The sequence below is a fragment of the Cyprinodon variegatus genome, unplaced genomic scaffold (genome assembly GCF_000732505.1).
Source record: "Cyprinodon variegatus isolate N-32 unplaced genomic scaffold, C_variegatus-1.0 Scaffold67, whole genome shotgun sequence".
Classification (NCBI taxonomy): Eukaryota; Metazoa; Chordata; class Actinopteri; order Cyprinodontiformes; family Cyprinodontidae; genus Cyprinodon; species Cyprinodon variegatus.
The window spans coordinates 272,267-294,038 of record NW_015150520.1 but is presented as its reverse complement, the minus strand read 5'-3'; the positions used below and the strand labels follow the sequence as shown (position 1 = coordinate 294,038).

The 21,772-nt window shown below is 36.6% G+C and overlaps 1 protein-coding gene across 2 annotated transcripts in view; it reads right to left on the bottom strand.

The window, feature by feature from the left end:
• Positions 1-21,772, bottom strand: part of LOC107083005 (adenylate cyclase type 1-like) — a 62,868-nt gene that overhangs the window by 7,326 nt on the left and 33,770 nt on the right. The window contains exons 7-17 of one of the 2 annotated variants that reach the window (XM_015371930.1): positions 20,178-20,319; positions 19,462-19,617; positions 17,506-17,700; positions 10,087-10,184; positions 9,904-9,988; positions 9,007-9,096; positions 4,864-5,138; positions 4,459-4,585; positions 3,336-3,452; positions 624-770; positions 103-201 (exon numbers count right to left, since the gene is read on the bottom strand). In XM_015371930.1, coding sequence (XP_015227416.1) covers positions 103-201; positions 624-770; positions 3,336-3,452; positions 4,459-4,585; positions 4,864-5,138; positions 9,007-9,096; positions 9,904-9,988; positions 10,087-10,184; positions 17,506-17,700; positions 19,462-19,617; positions 20,178-20,319 — 1,531 coding nt within the window. The remainder of the gene's footprint in view (positions 1-102; positions 202-623; positions 771-3,335; positions 3,453-4,458; positions 4,586-4,863; positions 5,139-9,006; positions 9,097-9,903; positions 9,989-10,086; positions 10,185-17,505; positions 17,701-19,461; positions 19,618-20,177; positions 20,320-21,772) is intronic. The other variant, XM_015371931.1, reaches the window with a different exon arrangement.

Here is a 21,772-nt window from a genome sequence, read left to right as displayed (position 1 = left end):
AGATAGATAGATAGATAGATAGATAGATAGATAGATAGATAGATAGATAGATAGATAGATAGATAGATAGATAGATAGATGCAAAACAAACACTATGAGTACCTTAGAAGCAGTTGTAGGGACCAGCCCCACTGCAGCCATATATGTGCTACCAATGGTCTTGATTTTCTCAATATCCCTGTAGCACTCTTTATCCATGAGCTGCAAAAGAAAAACAAACATTTCAAGATGGTAAAAAAAAAAAAGAGTTCTCAAATAAGATTTCAAAACAGGCAAATCCTCAGTAAATCTGTATTGCAGCTTGATAGAAAAATGTTTGAGTAAAGGCATGCTTGGTGCTGCTGATCACAGATCCAAAGAGGCCAGAGATCATCTGTAAGTAATTTGTTACATTGAAGAACTTTCCCAACCATAACCAAAGTTTGGTATATTACATCAGTAAACATGGTATTTCTATAAACCCAACTCTGGGCCACAATCTCATTTTTAAAAGATGACGCTCTGTGTATCACCCTGCACTCAGCAGGAGCTTGTAGACCTAAGATCGGCAGTGTGGAACAAACCATCTAAAAAACAGATGATTTATAGATAGATGGTGAAATTAAATGAACGGTTTAAACCACCTCATCGAAGTCCGCAATGATCTCATTGAGCAGCCTCAGGCACTCGACTCCCATGTTGTTCCCATCCAGCTCGATGTAGAAGTCATTGAAGTTGGCGATGGAGGCAAACAGAACACCAACTTGAGCATAGGACTGATAATAAAGGTCCTAAAAGGAGTAAAAAAAAAAAACATAAAAACAACTTTTTTATCCTTTTGGTGTTGAGTCTTGATTAACTCTAATGATTTTCATTAACTGTCTTTTTCAGTTGCTCTTGTCTCGTACAACTCATTCAGTCTGACTATATTCTTAATAAGATCACCTGTTGCCATGCAAGACTTAACTCAGGTTTTTAACTGTCCTTGTTGGATGCTTATTATTGCTTATTAGGGGCATAAGTGAAAAGATAAAACAATAGTGTTTATTTAAATGTCCTTTACACCCTAAAATGGCTTATTATTTGGAGATACTTAGAAAAAATTGTTCTTGCTAAAATGATTAACCTTTTGGAAAATCCCCACGCAAAATTGTTAGGGTTAAAATAAGAAACAAAATCTGGGAGGGGACCAAGCACAGTTCTCTGCAGTTTTACTGCTAAGCAACTAGCCTTCACAGAAAACTACCATGAGTTTTTTTATTGAAAGGTGGACTTTTAAAGACAGAAAAGATAACAACAACTAGATATTTCATTAAAGCAAAGACTGAATGAGTCAAGCAGAACTAGCCCAAGCTGCTCTTAAATCAACAACGTACTTACTGCAAAACTGGACAAAACAAATATAATATTAGAAAGAGAATTTATATTATCACACAATGAAAATATTTCATGGGTGTTTAGGAAAAAAAATATATATTTAAGAAGTTGTTCTGTTCTGTTTTACTTGTGTAAAGTAAAGATTGTGTAAAGGCACTATTCACCCAACTCTTCCAATTCTTAGGAAGGGCATTAAGAGGAGCATAATGTTGCACTTTTCCTTCAGCATCATCAGGAATCTTGTCACATGTGTTATTTTTGTTGTTGTTTTTTTTTTCTTTCTTTTTAAAACACTCATGACAAATACTGCATGGAAACTAAAGATAACAAATATGCAGAGTTTTGAGTTATGATCATATGTTTAGAGATCAGTCAAGGTGAAAAGGAGCAGAGCTCCAAAGTCTTTTCCAAATCTCCTGCATTCATGCCTGGTACTTTTATTATCTCAATAAACATTATTTCAGTTGCGAATGAACTTATATGAAATAATTAGAAAATGGAGCAAAACACCAAATTGTGCCTATATGTCAGGATAAAAGAAGCTTCCCAAGCCAGTGAAAATGTTTTCTTAAACCACACTGTGAGAGGAGTGAAACTCCAAACCCACATTGCTGTGCATTGAATGCAGTCTATGCTGAACTTTAGCCCAGAGGAAACAGATGAAGTCTTTCTGAACACTGCAACTCTGTGGGGGTCAATTTTGTGCTGGAAACAAACATCCTGGCTGATCCACACTGTCTGATGCATTGCCCTGCTGATTGTGAAAGGATAAAACTGCTGTTGTTTCTTTTTTTTTGTTGGAAAATTTCCTATACAAAATGCAAGAGTGTTCTTCAACAAGCTGTTTAGGAAAGGTGCCTTTACGTCAGAATAAAATTTTCCAGCCTATCCTAAATAGTCCCAGTGCAATTGTATTGCTATTTAGTTGTGCTGTGTAAAAAAAAAAAAAAATCTTTATCTTCAGTTATTCTAGGATTTTTTACACTTACAACTGCTGGCCTTAAGTTGTATCTAACTGTGATTTGATTTTTTATTTATAAAATCTGTAAAGCTTCAATTAGCTCTTTTTAAAATCAGAATACAATAAATATTTTGCTGAACTGTTAATTGTTCCTGCTTTTTCTGCTTTTGGACAGTTTTTACTCATTGATAAACAGCTGTTTTTCTTAATGATACAAAGCTCTGCACTTTCAGCAAATGTTAGGAAATACCACACAGATTTTCTTTTGGTATTATTTCTGAGGAGGACATGACAAATAAGTGACAGGTATGTTAGGTATTCAGAGTTTTCAGACACACTTAATCATGGGTTTGGAAAATAACTGAGCTCAATTTTAGAAGTAGTCCTGTTTTCAATATAATGACTTAGTAAAAACCAAAAACATGTGGGGGTGGGGCAATGAAGGTGCTTACATCATTTCAGCAGGAATTATCAGTGAAATGGGCAATAAATGGGTGGATGTGTTTACGGGTTCAACATAAACCACATATTCGTTGCAGCAGAAAGGTTTAAAATAAAAATATGGAATTTTAAACACAGCTTAGACAAAAAACTGAGCTCTGGTGACTGTTGCACACAATTTATAAAGCCCTGTAACATCTTTAAACATGGCCCTGTATATCAGAACAATATAAATGGAAGGTAATAAGGTTAATTACTTTTGTTGCTCACTTATTGTAAAATAAATATTAGTGAGCAGCTGTTGGACAACAGTCTATAGCTTTAATTTGTTTGAACTACTCTCATAGCCCCTTTTGTTTCTGAAATTACAGCCCAAGAGTTATTAGCAAATTATAAATGAAGCATTTTTTTAAAAGTCATCAGAGGGTGTAGATTCAGTTCTCGATTATCTTGTAAACCTGATACTTCTGCATTTATCAAATTATTTCAATTATTTACACAGGTCAGCATTTTTGATGGGTCTGTCTTTCTTCTTACAGTCTGCTTTCAACTAAATACATCAATGCACATGTCTCACCATGTTTCTTGGGTTTGACATCAGGAAGTGCTGAGCCACATGAGCTGGAAGCAGGTTGAACAGGATTCTTTTATTGTCCAGCTTTACCTTCTCCATATCATCTCTCTCCTCTTCTGCCTAGAATTCCAATAAACAGAGGACATTGGAATGGAGATGTAATAGCCAGCCAATATCACTAGAGGGAGATAATGATTAGCAAACAAGAGAGATTAAGTTTTTCTTAAAACACCATCAGCCTGGATTACAAGAAACTGGAGCTTTGGAAAAACAAATTTGAAATATAATTAATTGTAATATTAACTTGTATTTAACAAATGTCTAATACTTAGTGCCAAGAAAATAAAAGTACAGAGGTTATAAAGAGTGAACTGATATGATATCCATTTGCTGTATCTTCACTTCCTCTTTATGTTTGGTAAATAAACAACCAAACTTTAAATCCAACATTAACAAAATGGCTCAATAACGTTTTTAACAGTTATAAATGTTAAAAATTTACTATATTTCAGCAACTACTGCATTTATAATATGTCAAAGGTACAACAGAAACATATAGCATCCGGACCTTTTACTGAACTCCTACATCATTAGATATTTCTGGCAAGGTTTGTATGTTAAGGTAACGTTTTTGACCAGTGCCCCATGTAATATTTAAAATTACAAACTTTATAAATCTACTACTCTACAACAAAATATTTTTTTATTTTTTTACGGATTCAATGTGGTGCAGCCTAAATAGGGACTAGCATCTCTGGGCTCGTGTAAATGAACTGATAAGGGAAACATTGAAATGCTGCTCAAACTGTTGAAGCATAGATATTTATCATGTATGTTTTATGCAGTAGATCTTATCATTTTTGAAAGTTCTTCAGTCATCTTCAGAAAGATGTAAAAGTCTGCATTTATCTAGTTTCTTTAGTGTAATTAAACAAAAGTTCACAAACACTTTTGAAAATGTTTCTATTCGTATAAGCAGTACAGTCGAATGCTAAGAACAGACTTTTTTTTTTTGCAAAGAAATACAAAAAAAAAAATGCTTCAAATAATATCAGAAAAAGCTTGTTCTTAGTAAAGGTCAGGACCCAGGAGCAGTTAGAGTTCTTTATGTTGGATGTATTCTCACCTGTGTTGCCCAAAGATAGTCAAGCCGCAGCTTCAAATCCAACTGCCTGGAATGAAGAGCCAGAGCTCCAGAAAACAGCAGGACAGCCAACACTGGATCGTAGCCCCTTGTGTGAAGAAAGCCGCCACTGGACCATGATTTAAACACAGAAAAGAAAATAATCTCTATTATCTAATAATAATAATAGAAAAAAGGTCTAATTTAGGGATTTAATTTGGTGCTGCCAAGAATGAGGTATTCGGGTCCACCAAAGTTAAAGTTCAAATTCTTTAATTTATGTTTTAGCTATCAAATCAACTTCTGGTGGTGTTATAATCCTTAAGCACCACCAAATATACAGTTTTGACAACAGGGATGAAATCTTAATTTGTAATCCAGCACCAAACTGAAGTAAGGGTGTCTCACCCCACCGCCTGTCGGTAGCCACTGCTTTCCATAACCGCCGTGTAGGTAACAGAGACGATGAAGAGCAGCAAAATCTTAGGGAGAGATGAAACACGGAGGTAAGGGACTACAGTTAGGGTCCCCGCCACACAGGACAGCAGGGCATAAGCCATGCTGGGAACCATCCTGTCCACTGTGGAGCTGTTGGAACGTCCAACGCCGAGGGCATTGGCAGGGATGTCTTCCACAAAACGGCTAGAGTTCCTCTCAATTTTACCCCAAGGCACACAACCCGCCTGCAAGAAGTCACATGTGGTCATCACTGATCTCCCACTTACAAATCATGCAGTATGAAGTACAGATTACTATTAGCAGTCCAAAAAATATGCGTTTCATGATATAATCATGATGATGTAAGAATTAATGGATTACCATTATGGATTATGGAATGGATTACAAGTAAGTGGCTATTTGACTGCAATATAACACCCTTTCCTATTGGTGTCTTGGGGTTCAGGTTCTTAAACATCTATGAGGGCTAATATTAGAAGCTAAAGACATATTTTTGTTCTACCCCAGAGATTATAGATCTTTATTCCCCCTCCTCAAACTGAACAATAGTAAATACTTTATTCATGCTCTTCACTCTTCACTATATCAAGACAGTCCAATTAGTAAAATAATAAGATATAAAATAAAACAGAAAACCATATCATTCAAGATTAATATTCTAACTTAATTTAAGTAATATCCATCAATTTTCCGTCACGCTTATCCCAAACGGGGTCGCGAGGTGTGCTCGTGCCTATCTCCAGCTGTCTAAGGGCGAGAGGGGGGGTTCATCCTGGACAGATCACCAGTCAATTACAGGGCAACACAGGACAAACAACCATTCACACACACCTAAGGAGAATTTAGAGAAGCCAATTAACCTACAGTAGCAGTCATGTTGTATCAGGAGAGAACCCACGCATGCACAGGGAGAACATGTAAACCACATGCAGAAAGACCCCGGGCCGGGAATCGAACCCGGAACCTTCTTGCTGCAAGGCAGCAGGAGTACCCACTATTTCACTTATCAGTCGTATTAAAGTAACATTTTCAACAAATGAAAATTTTAATGCAGCAATAAAAAAAAATAAAAAATAAAAAGAGTCTTTTCTACAGCAACAAGAAGCAAATCCCTGCATCTGAACAAGGAAGGAGCTAACAAAGCTAAATGTAATGGGGGGAAAGTACATCCTCTTAATTTTTTTGTTAAGTTTATGTGTTATGACATATTAAAAATGATTTATTCTCCTGGATATAGAGGTTATTATCAATGCACTTTTCTACCTTCTGTAAGCACATTATTTTTTAATAGAATTATTACTGCAGACTGTTGGGGCCTTGAGCCATTTCTGTGTTGATCTGGTTTCTCTTTCCTGCTCAAAGCAATATTTTTAACCATGTTTCAAATCCAATAGAAATTTATATGAAATTTAATTGTATTGTATTCACACTGAACTCCAGTAAAGCGATCATGGGATCAATTTTTAGCAAATACATGTTTTGTTCTAGGCAAGTCTTGTTGTGATTTACTTGTTTAAAAAAAAGATCTTTATCTTAATATAATTTAACCAAAGCATAGGGTTTCAGTTGAAATCCTAGAGCAGGCGAGTAAGGTACACATATTTGAATTGTAAAGAATTTTTTTCACGTACAAACCAGGTTGACCCCTCAGGTCGTCATAGACCTGGTTGCACAATGTTCCCAGGATCACAACTAAACAAAGTGAGGCAGTAGTTATAGGGATGTCTATAAGAATAGATTATAGAGGGAAAGTTCAATATATTTTTACACATTTTAGAAAGTGAAACTAAATTCATTAAACACAGAGGAAAAAAATTAAAGAATCTAATTCTTTATATTTCGATGATTGTGGCTTACAGATCATGAAATTTCCAAATAAAGTGCATGAACAGCTGTTTTTTGTTGTTGTTGTTTTTTTTTTTTTTGTTGGGCCTTGTTGGAGCCAAATGCTTGATTTATGATTAAATATTTATTATTTCTATTTTACTATGTTTGTCTGATTTGGTATGACACATATGAACATGAAATATTTTGGTTTGAAGTATGAGTTGACTTATGAATTATGAAAAAATGAATTACTTTAGTTGTATTTTTGCTGCTGTGCATAATTTACGCTGTTTCTCGCCTCCATCCCTTCATTATGGACAGGTGACTATAGCACCTGAAATATACTGTATTAGAGTAGGCTATTGGGGTGAGCTCTTGGATTCAGACATGCAGCCATACAGTTTTTGACTGCTATTGATTTTTTTTTTTGGGGGGGGGGGGGTTTCTGAGTAGCATAAAAGGGAATGAAATGAGCCGATATGATCTGCCTGTCACGTCATACTGCGGTAAGAAATTCTAAGTTTGTTTTTTGGAAAATAAAGCTCCTTGATCGAGAGGAAATAAAGTTTTTTGGATTGCATGGTCACTTTAAAAAACATTTGACAGCGCTGAAGTGAGTGGAACTACAGTAAGATGCTTCTGAACCAAGAGCCACGTACATCTTTATTGGAAGGATTGTGCTAAAAGACCTTTTGCATGAATTACTGGATCAAAGTGATGTGACATGGTGGCAATCAGCCTCTGGTTCTGCTGAGATGGGGGGAAAAACAGATTGCTTTAATAACACTCCTCAGGTAAGACTCTCTGTTTTGTTAAATTGTCTGTCATTTTCTTTTTGATATTACCATTACATCCTCTTTTTGGTTGAAGTCAGGCCAGTTTGCTGGCCAATCTTGTTTTTGGTACCTTAGGCAAATCCAAAGCTTTACTGGAAAATGAAATGAGCATCTCTATAAATCTTGTCAGTAGACAGAAAGAGGAAGTTCTCATTGGTTCCCTGGAAAATACTGTTGTTGACTTCTAACATAGAGAGAGATCCAAACAGTTGACCAGCATCACGTCTGAGATGTAGCATCCCAAATCATTACTAACAGAGGGGAATTCATGCAATGTGGATTTCATGCCTCTCTGAACTTCTCTGACTCTGCTGTGAAACTTGATTTTATAAATTAAATCAAACTCTACTTTCATCAAAAAAAAAAAAAAAAACACACAAAAAAAACATTGTACCACTGAGCTACACTTTCATTTGTGTCCTTAGCAGGTATAAGGGTCCTGACATTGTGTCTGGTTTAGGAGTCGCTTGAATGCCACATTTTAAAACTTGTGTTTATTTGTTTGAGCATAGTGACTTTTGATGCACTGACACCAGCTACAGTTCACTCCCAAGGCAGAGATTTTTTTTCCCTGGACTGGTAAAACAGTTGCTTGCCAACCACATGTGCTCCAGAGAGCCGCAAGTTACCAAACCCTCCACTGCAGAAAAGGCAGCTTTGTCGAGGCAAAGTAAACAGTGCCTGGTGCGTCAGCGCTGCACAAAAAACGTCTCATATTATGTTTGAAAAGGTGGTGTGTGGGAAATAAAAAAAAAACTGCAGGGGGGATCAATCAGTCGATGCCATCATCATTACTCTTGCATTCCATTGGGAAAAATGTCACCATCAAATTGACTGGCAGTGAGTTCTCGTAGGATCAGGAAATCCTATGGATTGAGTTTAACAATCCTCTCATGGCTTTGTGTTTTTTAATTTTTCCTTCCCCTCTGCTTTCTATGAATATGCTTGGACACAGCACTTTGTGAACAACCAACTTATTTAGGAATGGATTTCTATAGCTTATTCTCTTGAGGGTTTCTTCTGGACAACTGTCAAGTCAGCAGTATTACCCGAATGACAGTGCACCTTATGGACCCAGACTAAGAGATCATTTAAAGCTCATGAAACCTTTTTTTTTTAGGAAATTTAATTTCATTTATTTTTTTGTATTGTAGGTTTTCATTATCTGCCACAATCATCAAAATTAGAGGCTTGACTTATTTCACTCTGTAAATGCAATATATGTATTTGATTTTCTAAAATTAGAGTAAAAAATATGAAACTTTTTCACAGGTCCTGTTGTGTTCTCTAATCATCATTTACTTTATAGCAGCTTATAGCTGTTGGATGTATCGATAAATTCAATGAGAGATTATGTTACTGCATTAAAGACGAAAGGAGTGCTAATAGTTACAAATATATGGGTTAGTGGTGTCAAACAAAGACTTACCACACAGGCCTGTGTAACAGAGTAGGTGAGCATAACCAAGAAGATGCAGAGGACTGTTCGAATCTGGATGGTCAGACATCCTGGTTGGCACTAGAACCACAGAAAAGAACTGATGGGCTGAGAGGCTGATGTTTAAAAGCAGCGCTAAAAAATATTTCATTTACATAGAGTATACAACTTTAAAATAAATGCATTAAATAGGTTCATCATCAATACCAGAAATCAATAGAAATCTAAATGAATGTCTTATAATAATAGTACAAAGTCAATAATGAGAAAACAAGAAAATAAAATAAAAGTATTGTATAATGTCAGAAATCTGAGTAAATGTTTTAGAATAATCAGATGAACAAAATAAAAAAATTAACTATTACAAAATGAGAAGTTCCCAAATGATTAGGTAGAAATTGAACATATTGTGATTTTGAAAACTGGGAAAATCAATAGAACATTTAATATAAATAGTCAATACAGAAAAGATGCCATCGGTATTAAGCATAGATCATAAGCAATATCAATAATGTATTCAAAAATGTGTGGACAGATAGTTTAAAGTACAAAGAATTGCAAAAATGGACATTTCTCAAAAACAGATAGTGAGGTGGACTCAAAACTGCACAAAGGTATTAAAAAAAAACAATGCATATTTTCATAAGGACAAATGAGGTAAAATTGGCTGAAAGTGATTTTAAAAAGCCAAAGCTGTACAGGGTGTTTTTCTAAAGCACGCAGTAATAGAAAAGAAAGTCTGTCTCTGTTAAAACCTATTGGCCTCTTAATGCTCTAGGGTAGATTGCTATTGGCAGAATAATTTTGTTGGTTCACAAAAGTTTAATAAAAGGTAGACAAAAGAGATCCTTTCAGAAGAAAAGGCTGAAGTGAAGGAGGAAGTCCTACCTGAATTTTGGTGAGATGCAGGTACATCACACAGGCGACATGGAAACACACACACAGCACCAACAGTAGCAACACCAACCTCCCCCTATGAAAAAAACAACAACATAAAAATCAAAAAAATTCTGAAGCTTTTTCCAAGGATTAATACAGAACATGTATGAGTGAGTGTGCTGGTGTTCCTACTGTGGGATCATTAGTAGATAGATAAGGCCGAACAGAGCACCCAGGATCAGAGAGAGAACCACCGCACTGATGAAATGGTCATCATAAACCTGGTGATACTAAGGGAGAACATAAAACACTGTAAGAAGTTTGGAGCATAAATCTATCCGTCAACACGTGCTTCTGTCGGTTCTTTACACCGATTTGGTTGCCAGGTGAAACGTTGTTCAAGATTTTATCTTTTAGATTTACTGAGTTTAGTATTTCTTGCCCGGTTATTGTAAATATAAACACTGAAAAAAGTTACAAAGTACCACAGTACACTCACTGGCCACTTTATTTGGGACACTTGTCCAACTGCTCGTTAACACACATTTCTAATAGGCCAATCACATGGCAACACCTCAATTAATTTAGGCAAGTAGACATGGTGAAAGTGATCTGCTGCAGAGCATCAGAATGCTCGGTTTGAACATGCTGGTGAAGATTCTCAGTCATCCAGATCAAAGCCATTCAAAATAAAGTTAAAACAAATCCACTGGAATTTTTTTTGTCCAAGTTTGAAGACCTTTTGCTTCCCATCCAGAAGGCTTTTTCAATTTAGAATGTCTGGATTAGAGTGGAGCTCCAGGCTTTGTAGAGTAGCCTAACAAAAGTCTTGTTATGGCTTAGAAAACATGCAAATTGAACTGAAACAGGTGGTCAAAGCATTGCTCCTGCAAGCCAGGTCAATAACAACCCTAACAACTCCTTATTGCAGAGTTGTGTGATGCTAGCATGTCAATATGGACCAACCTCTCTGAGGAATGTTTCCAGTACATTGTTAAATCTATTCCTAGAAGGATTGAAGAAGTTCTGAAGGCAAGGTGTACCTAATAAAGTGCATGGTGAGTGTAGGTAATTACTAAGTATGTGTCTTAGATTTTATATTTTATCATGACCAAATGTATGGCAATAAATGCTGGTTTCACCTTTCATCCATAGTAACTAGGGCTTTCTGAATTAGCCAGGGGTAGTCATTATAAGGCACACATATGTTATGGTATCTTTTATTTTCTTGCAATTACACTGCAAAACTGATACATCAAATAATTCAAAGTGGAACTGTACAGTATATATTAACAAAGGGTGACAAACTGAATCTCCATTAAATCAAGAACCCTGTATACATTATTTAACCATTTTCTGACTGCAGCAATAGAAAGTCTGTTATCATTTGGCAGCTTTAGACTTTCTTACAAAGTATCTTTAGGTGTATCTCAATGCTTACTACAGTGTCCACATTAATATGTGGGATTATCTTATGTAAAATAACTCTGCAGTTTTAACACATTCAGTTTGCCTTTTAAGGATTAGGCTAATAATCCCTCCCCAGATAAATTTTGTAATTTTTCCAATTGAATTGCCAAATTTTAAATTTGAGGAATCTGATAAATTGTTTATACTGTAACAGCTTTGTTTTAGGTATTTTCAAGCACAGAATGTTTCTCAGTAATGCTGCTTCCTCTGCATAAAAAATATATTTTAATCAAGGAGGTAGAGAGTGAAGATTTGCCTGAAAGACACAAGCCTTTAGACAGTACCTCATCACAAGCCAGTGTGAGAATTTTGGATATTTTGTAATTCATTTACTTTGTATAGATCTTCCAAAATATCCACATCTGTTTAACTTTTGTCTTTTTCACATTCACCTAAAACTGTATCATTTTTATGTGATAGAACAAGACTAGGCAATGTATACCTGTGGAAAAGTGAAAGAAAAATTATGTACAGTACTTAAATGGTTTGAAACAAAAAATTTAAAAAGTGTAGTCTGCTTTATTTCAGCCTCCTTTTCTCTTATATCCTGAATTACCAATTACCTTCAAAAGTCATGCGACTGCACATTTCCCACATCTGACTCCACATGTGGGAAATGTATTCTCTGTATAAACCAGGTTATTTTGTGATGCCTCAGTGTTTCAGTGTATAGCGTCACTACAGTAGCCTACAAATGCAAAGGCACAGCAAAGGGTTGAACTCATCATGAAGAGCTGACAACTCTGACACAAGACAAGTTCAACAGACAAACACTGCAACAAAAAAAAAAAAATGCTACAATCACGGAAAATATAATGATGCAATCTCCAAAACACATAAATAAAATAAATAAATGTAACAGAGCCATACTGAAAAAAAGGAATGCTTCAAACCCCAAAATATACACAGGGGCGAAATCAACATTACTAGAGTCACAAAAAATAACATAAAGTAAAAATAACAACAACAACAAAAGCAACTTGCTGTAAAAAATGGAAATGTGTCAGACCAATAGATCGAATCACAGTTAAGGCATTAACATGACACTCAAAGGAAAGTTGAGGAAAGGTTCCCCTTTCAATGTCTTAAAAAACCTGTTAACCTAATCTTTTACAATATTAAGGAACATCACTTTTATTGCTTAGGTATTAAAAGTGTGCACCTACAGGCGCCAAATGGCATCATGAAGAACAAGTAAGACATCAAACAGGTCAGGGACAATGTTTTAGAGATGTTCAAAGCAAGCTAGTTTATTTAACAGAAATTATATCTCAAGCTTAAAACATATCAGAGATCACTGTTAAACCAATCTTTGAAAAAGGAAAGAGTTGGTGCAACTGCTACCTAAGACAAAGCTATTCATTTGAGTTGACACCTCCAGTAAGCAGAAAAATTAATTAAAGAATCAGCCGAGGGGAAGTAAAGAGTAGCTTAATGTTGGAGATTCTGTTGTCAGAACAACCATTGCCATGCACTAAACAGGTATTGTTTAGTGCATGGCACTGTAGCTGCAAGAAGAAAAACATAAGCCCCATTGTCTACTTTTACGTAGAAAATAACAAACATTCTGGAGAAGTTGGTCAGATAAAAAACTTAACAATATAAAATAACTGAAGATGGATAGTGCTTAAAAAAAGAGCAAGCCTCACAGAGCTTGCAAAGGACTTCATAAGTAGGTCAGATATTATTCTTTCAGCAGAAGACATACCCTAAACATAGAGCTACAGTTACATTTACAGCAAAGCATGCACTGAAGTGGCACAGCAAAAAGTATGATTACAGATGTGCTCCATTTTTTCTAAGCTACAGCAACTTAAGCAAAAAGATGGTTCTACAAAACTGAGGTGGAGAAATACAAATATATACCTTTAAATTCCGATTACGTTCAAAAGGGTCACTTATTTTGTTCTACTAATTGTGACGGTCTATCACATGACATCCTCATAAATATAATACTTAATGTTTTAGTTTTATACCACAGCAAAATGTGAATTTCACTTTTAAAATGTGTACTGGTGAAGATTCTCAGTCATCTAGGTCAAAGTCATTCCTAAAAGTAAAAAAAGTTAAAAAGTTTTTTAAACTTTTTAAACTGTTTGGGAATGACTTTTAAAAGATACTTTTGCAAGGCATACGATATCACACACGGTTCACTCTACAAATATGCATATGAGAACATAAACCTGGCCTTAACTTTGACATAAGCTAGTTTATGACATCTTGCTGCCCTCTTAAATTAGAAGGAACCCTCATACTGTTATTGACTTTTTATAGGTACTTCACACAACCTTAGTTAAAAGAACCACAATTTATTAACTCATTACATACTTCTAACAACAGCAATTGAATATGATGGCTGGCTTCTCTACAAGGGCCTGACAGCTCTGAGTGGTCAGCTCTACCACCTTGCCAGTTATTCAAATAAGCTTTTACTAAAAAGCTACAAGATTGAAAGGAACATCTGAATTACATATTAAAAAAAACATATCTGTGAAGATTCTCAGTCATCCAGGTCATTGTCAAGCTTGATAAGTTCAGTTAAGGCAACTGGACGTGAAGTTTTCTAGAAGAGGTTTCACCTCTCATCCAATAGGTGGGGGGCACTGAGATTAATATGCTGTAGGTGTAACAAAGATTTAGGGGAAATAGAATAAGCTCTGACAAGGAGTTAACAACCCATCAGAACCCCTAACGACCATTAACACCCACCAAGTGATCTCCATGGCCAAACTTGTAGGAGGGATAAGAGCCACCTTTTCAAGCTACAATAAATACATTTAGATCTTAGGTCTATATGTACAGTAGGTATATATTATTATATATTATAGCCCCAAATAAGAACCACATATCCTTCATAGCAACTACCTAAAACAAATTTAACTGATAATGAACACATAAACAAGAGTTTATGCATATAACCTTAGTTGGTATAACACCTAAGATGGGCGCACTACCAACTTTTCTGCTTGCTGCCACTTATTGCAAAATTTATTTCAGACTTCCTGCTTACACATTAGTCGATAGATCCAGATTGTTTTCTCCTGGTTTAAAAGCCCATCCTCAGCACCAGCTATCATAAGCTCTCTTCTGCCTCATCCCTGCACCGGCCTGAACTTCACAAGTCTCTGAAAGTAAAATCTTGCTCTGAAAGAAAACTGTTGCCCTCCTCCCAGCAACCTCAGGCTCTGGTGAGGCACCAGGGGTGGGGTGCACAATAATTGGCAAAATATCAGGGCAACATCTGTAGACTGATTTACTTGATTGGAGGTCTGGTAGGCCTACAGTTCCAGTGGGAGGTGGCAACCCCAGTCCTGCAGATGTTGGTCGACAAGGATCACCAATTGTGTAGTCAGAGTGTGATTAAACCTTTTTATCTGACCGTCAATCTGTACGTGTAGACTTGGGACTCGAATTTGCATTTCTACTGTAGTTACTTTGAAGTTCAGAACTCCGAAGCGGGTGGAAATGTCTTGAACCAGTTTTTCAACAGTGGTGGAGTTACAGTACTTTGGTTCAGCACTGCAATATGCCTCTAGTCGTTTTGTAAAATAATATATTACCACTTTGTCAAAGTAATTCAAAGAGTCTTCTACAGGCAATTGACGAAGGATGTGTACCCCCACTCACTCAATTGGTGCACCACAAAGTACTGTTGCATCTGCAAATCAGAATGCTGTTTGGCCTCTTTTTGGGCATTGCAAGAGTCACAGCAGGAAACTTACAGTCCCACATCTTCCCTCCTACAGCTTGGTCAGTTAAACCATTGCCTTAACCAGTGTTACGCCATAAGCCATGCCATGAATTTTGGAAAAAAAAAATTTATAAAATGCTTTAAGGTGCCCATGGCATTGCAGAGGGAGATGAACAGACATGGAACCCCCACAGCCCATATCTGCCACAAGGTAAGGGCAGTCTATGATTTAGCATCAGCTCTATTAGCTAGTATCCACAGTGCGAGTCAAAGGGAACTGAACCAGCTGGTCAACCTGATGTGTTCAAGGTGATCATAAGGTATATAAGGGTTTAGAGTGGTTTTCCCCTCTCTACACCACTAGGTGCTTCCTTGCAGCTGATGCTTCCTTGTCTTAAGAGTTAGTGCCAGACAGTTCCATGTTGCATGCCCTGGTTCAGAACAAATGTGACACTAGACAGTCCTATGCATAGTTGTCTTTTGGTTAGGGCGGACCTTGCAAACAATCCCTGGTTTGTCCTCTTGGCATGACTCACCTTGCACTTTAACCAAACAGATGTATGAGATAAGGGCTCTCCACTGTGAATTGGACACTACCCTGGCTTCCTGGAGTGTATTGTTTAACCCTTTAATTGTCTTGTCAACCTGCTACCTGCTTTTTGCTGAGCAAATGATCAACCATATGGTTGACTTGGCAGTTAAAGGGTTGATATATGAGGTTTAGCTAGGCTAGAATGCTGTTAAAACTCCTCAGATTTGAGCCACCTCAGAAATGCATGTAGGGTTAGTTCATCCCTGGCAGTTGTAGGGTATAGTGAATAACCATGTTGTGGACATGTAGCTGCACATCTGCAGGAAATTATCTCAAACTCTCTTCTTCCGACCTGTTGTGGCTGATCAGGGGCCCTCTGCTCACTACAGCCCTCTGCTTTTACCAGAATGTTTATTGAGTGAAGCAGGTAGGGCCTGGCTATTCTGAGTCAGGTCTAATTGAGCAGTCCCCTGCAATGCTAAGGCTAGGTGTGATGCAGCTATAACATTAATTCAGCCACTGAGGGTCACACCAATCCGAAACTGTTCCTGGTAAGCAGATGTTTTGTCATTGTACATTGGAAGCTTGGCCTGGGCTTTTCACTGAATGCCTTTGGCTGGGTGGGAGCTCCCTCTTGTGGCAGCAACAACTCAGTTGATGAGACCCTTCCTGTTGTATTGTCTAATAGACTAGAGTTGTTGTTCTTTGATAGTGGGTGTTGACTGCTGATGGTGTCTTTCAGTAGTATGATAGGGTCATCCCTAGATGCTGGGCCAGTCTTGGTCGGGAAGCTTTGGCCATCCAGGAACTCAGATCCACAGCAAATGCCAAGCATTGTGAATGATTAGTAATGAGGTCTTTCAAAGCTTCTGTTTGTCTCTTTATGTTATCAACAGAGTCAATACATCTCCTGACATCAATATGATGAGGTCTTACACTACCATGTGGGCATTGGTTATCCTTCCTTGAACTTCAAAAAGAAAGTAAAAGCAGAAATAATTTTACTCCACATGGCATGAGCTCCAAATTTCTTGATAGCATCTTACTTCCCCACTCATTGTTCTTCTGTGTAATGGTCTAAAGTTAAACTAACAGTTAATGAAAACATAAACTAGGGTAACCACAATAGATTAACATAAAAAGAGCAATGCTAATCAAGCTTACCTAAATGAATAACAATAAAAATAAATAATACCCATTATTCCTCTGTGGAGTCACATGAAAGTGAGCTGCAGCAGCACAGAAGCCACAGTATAAGTGCAGGTTCTCAGTAGAATTCAAACCCATAAAACTTGGAAAAATGAAAATGTTCTGTATGTGTTTTCTACAAATATGAGGCAAAATGTTTCTAAATATCTGGTTACATGGCTACTTTACTTTTTGTTAGATCTAAATTTGTCTAGGAGTTACGTTGTGAACTCTGCAAAAGAAAATGAGTTGTGTGGGAGTGAACAAACTCATTACACTGATTTGTGCCTGCTTGCTTAATTTATTTCCTAAAGGATAACTTCTTTTTTTAAGTTCAGTTTTAATTATGCTCTACCTGAACTTTTATCTTTTTCTGTAACCAGTTTCATGGGCAGACAAACCAGCCTACGTCTTCTTTATAACACTACCCACACACACACGAGAAAAATATCACATGTGCAGTTCAGACATTTCTAAATCATTATCTGCAACCCCTCCTGAGAGGGTGGGTGGATTCTTCATACAAACACACTCGCTTGCAAGCAGACAAACAAGTTATAAGCTGTGTGGGGCGTATTGTGTGTGAATGAGACAGAGGGAGGCTGATCTTGCAGTCACGAAGCAGTTTTCCTCACGTGTATTGAGAGAAAGTTCATATTTGATGTATGAGCGTGTGTTCTGCTGTAAATGTAAAGCAAATGTTTCCCAGCAGGTGTGTGCATGGCCTCACCCTGTGCTCCCTGTCTCTACTCCTGTAAAACAGGGTAAATTGGTTCAGGTCCGATGTCCTGGACTCGGTCTGCCGTGCTTCAATAAGCCGACCGATGTAACGGTTGACTCTTGTGGCCGGGGAGTGCTGCACAGCGGTGGCTGAAAAGGATGTTCGGCTCTTCAGCTTCTCTGATGCAGTCCGCAGAGCTCGCCGCTGTCAGATAGGGAAAAACAGTGCAATCAGTCCCAACACAAGCATAATTCACCTTAGAATTTAGGACATATTGTGTTGCAGTTTACTTGGAAGAATTGTGCCTAATCAAACTCTTTTGTTTTTCAAAAGGTAAAAATATTTTAAAAACCAACCAAATTGTTCCCGAAACATTTTTATTTGCAAAGAATAAGGTAAATAAATCCAACAGTCAAAGTGTTTAATCTAAAATAAAACTGTAGTTTATTCTGCTTTAAAATCGACTCAAAATATAGTTATGAATTATTACTATACCAGTTTGTAAATTAAGCATTAAAAAGTAAATGATATGACTAACAATACCTTTGGTATGAAAAGTTTAACCACAAAAATGAAGGCATATTTTCTAACGAAATATATTGTTTAAGTGCCTGTAAAGTGCCTTGAGATGACATGTGTTGTGAATTTGGCGCTATATAAATAAACTGAATTGAATTGAAGTTACTTCAACAATATTGCATTCTATCTTACTGTTTAAAGGTTTAAAATAGAACAGAAAAGGATGCGTTTTTCTTGTCACTCATTGAAATATTGGCTTCAGTTTAAAGTTTTAAAGATTACTAAGTGGATTGGCTTAAAATCTGTCAATGCAATAAATGAGTTTTATTCATCTGTACTGTTTACTTCAGTGAGATAATGCCAAAGTAAAAAGTAAAACCCTTTCTGAATAGGCGCTGTAATGGGGGAGGGGGAGCTAGCCCTATTTTATTTATTACCAATTGACATCATTTGCTTTGTTTATGAACCTACAATTTTAGTGACTGAAGCTGGCAAAAAAGGGTGGCATCCTATTCGTGTGTAGTATACACAAACTCAATAATCTTCTGGTACCCAGATAGCCCAAATTACTCACTTTTGGTTGCTGTGATCATTGCTGTGTTTTCAGCTAATCTCAACCAGGAACTGTACCAGGCAATGTGCAAGCTCTTCAGTTTATTCAAAACATTTTTAATTCACATTATGGTCATAAGTACCTACCGCCTTTCTCTGGATTGCTGTTGTTCTACATAACTCTCAGATGGATGCATTTTGTCTGGTTTTTCTCTTATTGTTTAGTCATACACACTGACCCGTAAAGCTAGTGAGATCTGGGGTGCTTAAGATGTTGTGATTGGTTCTTTGGGGACATCCTGGTTGAATCATCTCCTGTGCTCTTGAACTTATCGCCTAGTGAAGTTCCTTGAAATATGAAAGGTCTTTAACAAATAAACGTAATACGTATAGAGCTCACTGTGGTTTGATAGAGACCCAAAGCTTTAGCTGCCAAAACCAAGGCTTTTCCAGGTTAGACTTTATCTCTAAAACTATGTTGTTAACTTGAAAATATCAATTTCATTTGAACATATTCCTGATATTAAGAAATTGTTAAATGATTTAGAACATTGAAATGTTAGTGAAAAAGCAAAACAACAAACTCTTTGAATGGGATTTTCTACATGGCACAAAAGTGTGAAATCTCAAATGTATTTTATTGTATTTTAGCATTTCAGTTATATTATTAAAATATCAACATTTTAATTAAGTTCTCACGCCAATAGGCTGCCGGATATAGGCACGAGCACTACTGTGACACTGGTGGAATAAGCGGGAGAAGTTGGATGGATATAAGCCATAATAGAAACATACTAAAGTACACAATAATAAATCATATGGCAGCATTTTAGAAAACTGTTTAGTGTAAAAAACATGGATAGATATCTAACCCTTGTAGAGCAAATCACTCACCTTGTCGTCGTCCTCACAGGTCATGACATTAGAGAAGGGGATCTCAGCCTTGAACATCTTCCTACAATGCATGAGCTGCACCAGCAGATAGCACACCGTCTTGAACTTCATCCTCTTGGCTGGTTTGATGTCTGACAGGATAATACCAGGGAAAATCTGAAAGTTGAGAAATGTGGTGTTACTAGACCAGGATAGCTTTGTTTTTATCTGAAGTCTGTCTGTCTGAAAGTAAAATATGAAGAAATGATGGATGAAATACCTTTAAAAGTTGTGAATATATAAAATAAATAACTAACTAAAGTTGTGTTTTGTCTTCCTTGTATAGGTCTCTCTCTCTATTAGTTTCAAAAACAAGGAATCCGTTTTAAATTCCTGACAACATAAAAATAAAATAGCTGTTTATGATAAAAACAAAAGCAAACTGAGGCTATAAATCAATTCATATCAAGCTTTCACTTGTCTTTGCACGTTTGTGTGTTTTTATAGGATTTAAAATGTCATGACACTCATAAATGCACTCACACATCTATTCATGTGCAACGTGTGCAGCGTGTGTGAGATACTTTCACTACTCGTGTGTACGACAGCTTTGGACATGCTCTGTCTCTCCCTCTGGATCAGAGGATTATTTATTACAATATGACACTGACAGATGTGGCACTTCTCACTTGTTTGTTGGTGGAAGGAAAAAGCTTGAAAGAAGCAATGTGACGTACTTTACGTCGGTGCGAAGGCACGATGAAGAAAGTCTCGATGTGGTGCTTCTGCAAGAAGGCATGCCTCTCATGGCCAAAACCGGGTTCCACCTCATAGTCTCCATTTAAACACTCCAGGGTGGTCCTTGTAATGTGCACCTTACTGTCATGAGAACAGCAGAAAATGAAAGCAATTGGTCTTAACATAAGGTCTTTAATCATTTATTGAGCTACTACTGTAGGTGTGCTCAACATTATTAAGAGTATAGAAATGTTCATAACTCATTAGATTTTATGTTAAGAGATAAAATCTTATTACTTTTCATGAAACAGGGCCAGGCTGGGCCAAAGTGATTGTTTAATATTTCTTTTTTAAATCCAAATCTACTTGTTCTTGGGTTATAGTGAGAAGACATTTACTATCACCCACTCAAGTCTGTTTCTGGCTCTTCATGCTGTTTTTTTTTTAAAATAAAATGAAACAAAAATAATTTTAATTTATTACATATACAGTACATAAGCGTATTTCAGAAATGATAACAATAATTGTTAATATATTTTGGAATAGATTCATGACTTATCAATGTGGCATTCTTGCCAGATTATTTGAATATGATAAGAATGCTATATTATTTCTTCTCCAAATATGAAAAGGGGCTCAGAACGTAACCCTGTGGCAAACCCTCACCCACCTTGAACCAAACTGACACTTGTAGTAAAATCTGTTCATTCCTTTTCTTTTTTTTTGTACATCTTCACAGCAAAACTATCTCAAGGAACTTAAAAAGGCTGCAAGAACAAATTATAGAAACATATTGTCAGTGCAGTTCACTCATATACAATAGCTTTTAAAACATTAGAACATTGTGAAGTTGAAGATTTTTTTTGCCACTTATTCAGGGCCAAGGCATATTTTACACCAAAATATCAGGCTTCTGAAAGGTGAGTCCATTTTCTTGAACCCAATACTTGTTGGGGCCTTTTTCACAGGAATTAGTGCATCATTGCAATGGCAGATCTAGGTGGTTCTGCTGGGATCTTTAAAATACCTTATAGATTCTTTATTGGATTCATTTCCGGCCTGTTTGCTGGCCAATCAGGTCCAGTCACACCATGTTGATTTAATCTGCTTTTGGAACCTCTAGCAGCGTGGGAAGGAGTCAAGTGCTACTGGTAAATGAAATCAGCCTCTCCATAAAGCTTGTCAACAGAAGGGAGCATTAAGTGCTTGAAAATTGTCCTTATTGACATTGGACTCATGAAAACACAGTGGAGAAACACCAGAACATGTCAACCCAAACTAAGATTGGACTTAGAGCAGAGACCATTCTGTATCTCTCCACTTTTTTTCAGACTCTTGAACCTTAAATTAAATTTGCAAGTCAATAAGGTGATGCAACCTGTTAGGTTTAGGAATATTGCTTATCTTTTAACCAGTCTGTCTGTATAATTTGATTAAATTTACTCAGGAAGTGTCTTGAGCTGACATGTGTTGTGAATTAGAGTATTGGATATAAACTTTATTGAAATGGAAATGATTTTAACTGAATTATAATTAAATACACATTTTATTTTCCTCAGAAAAGGGAATGTGAACCACATATCATCAGTCCAGC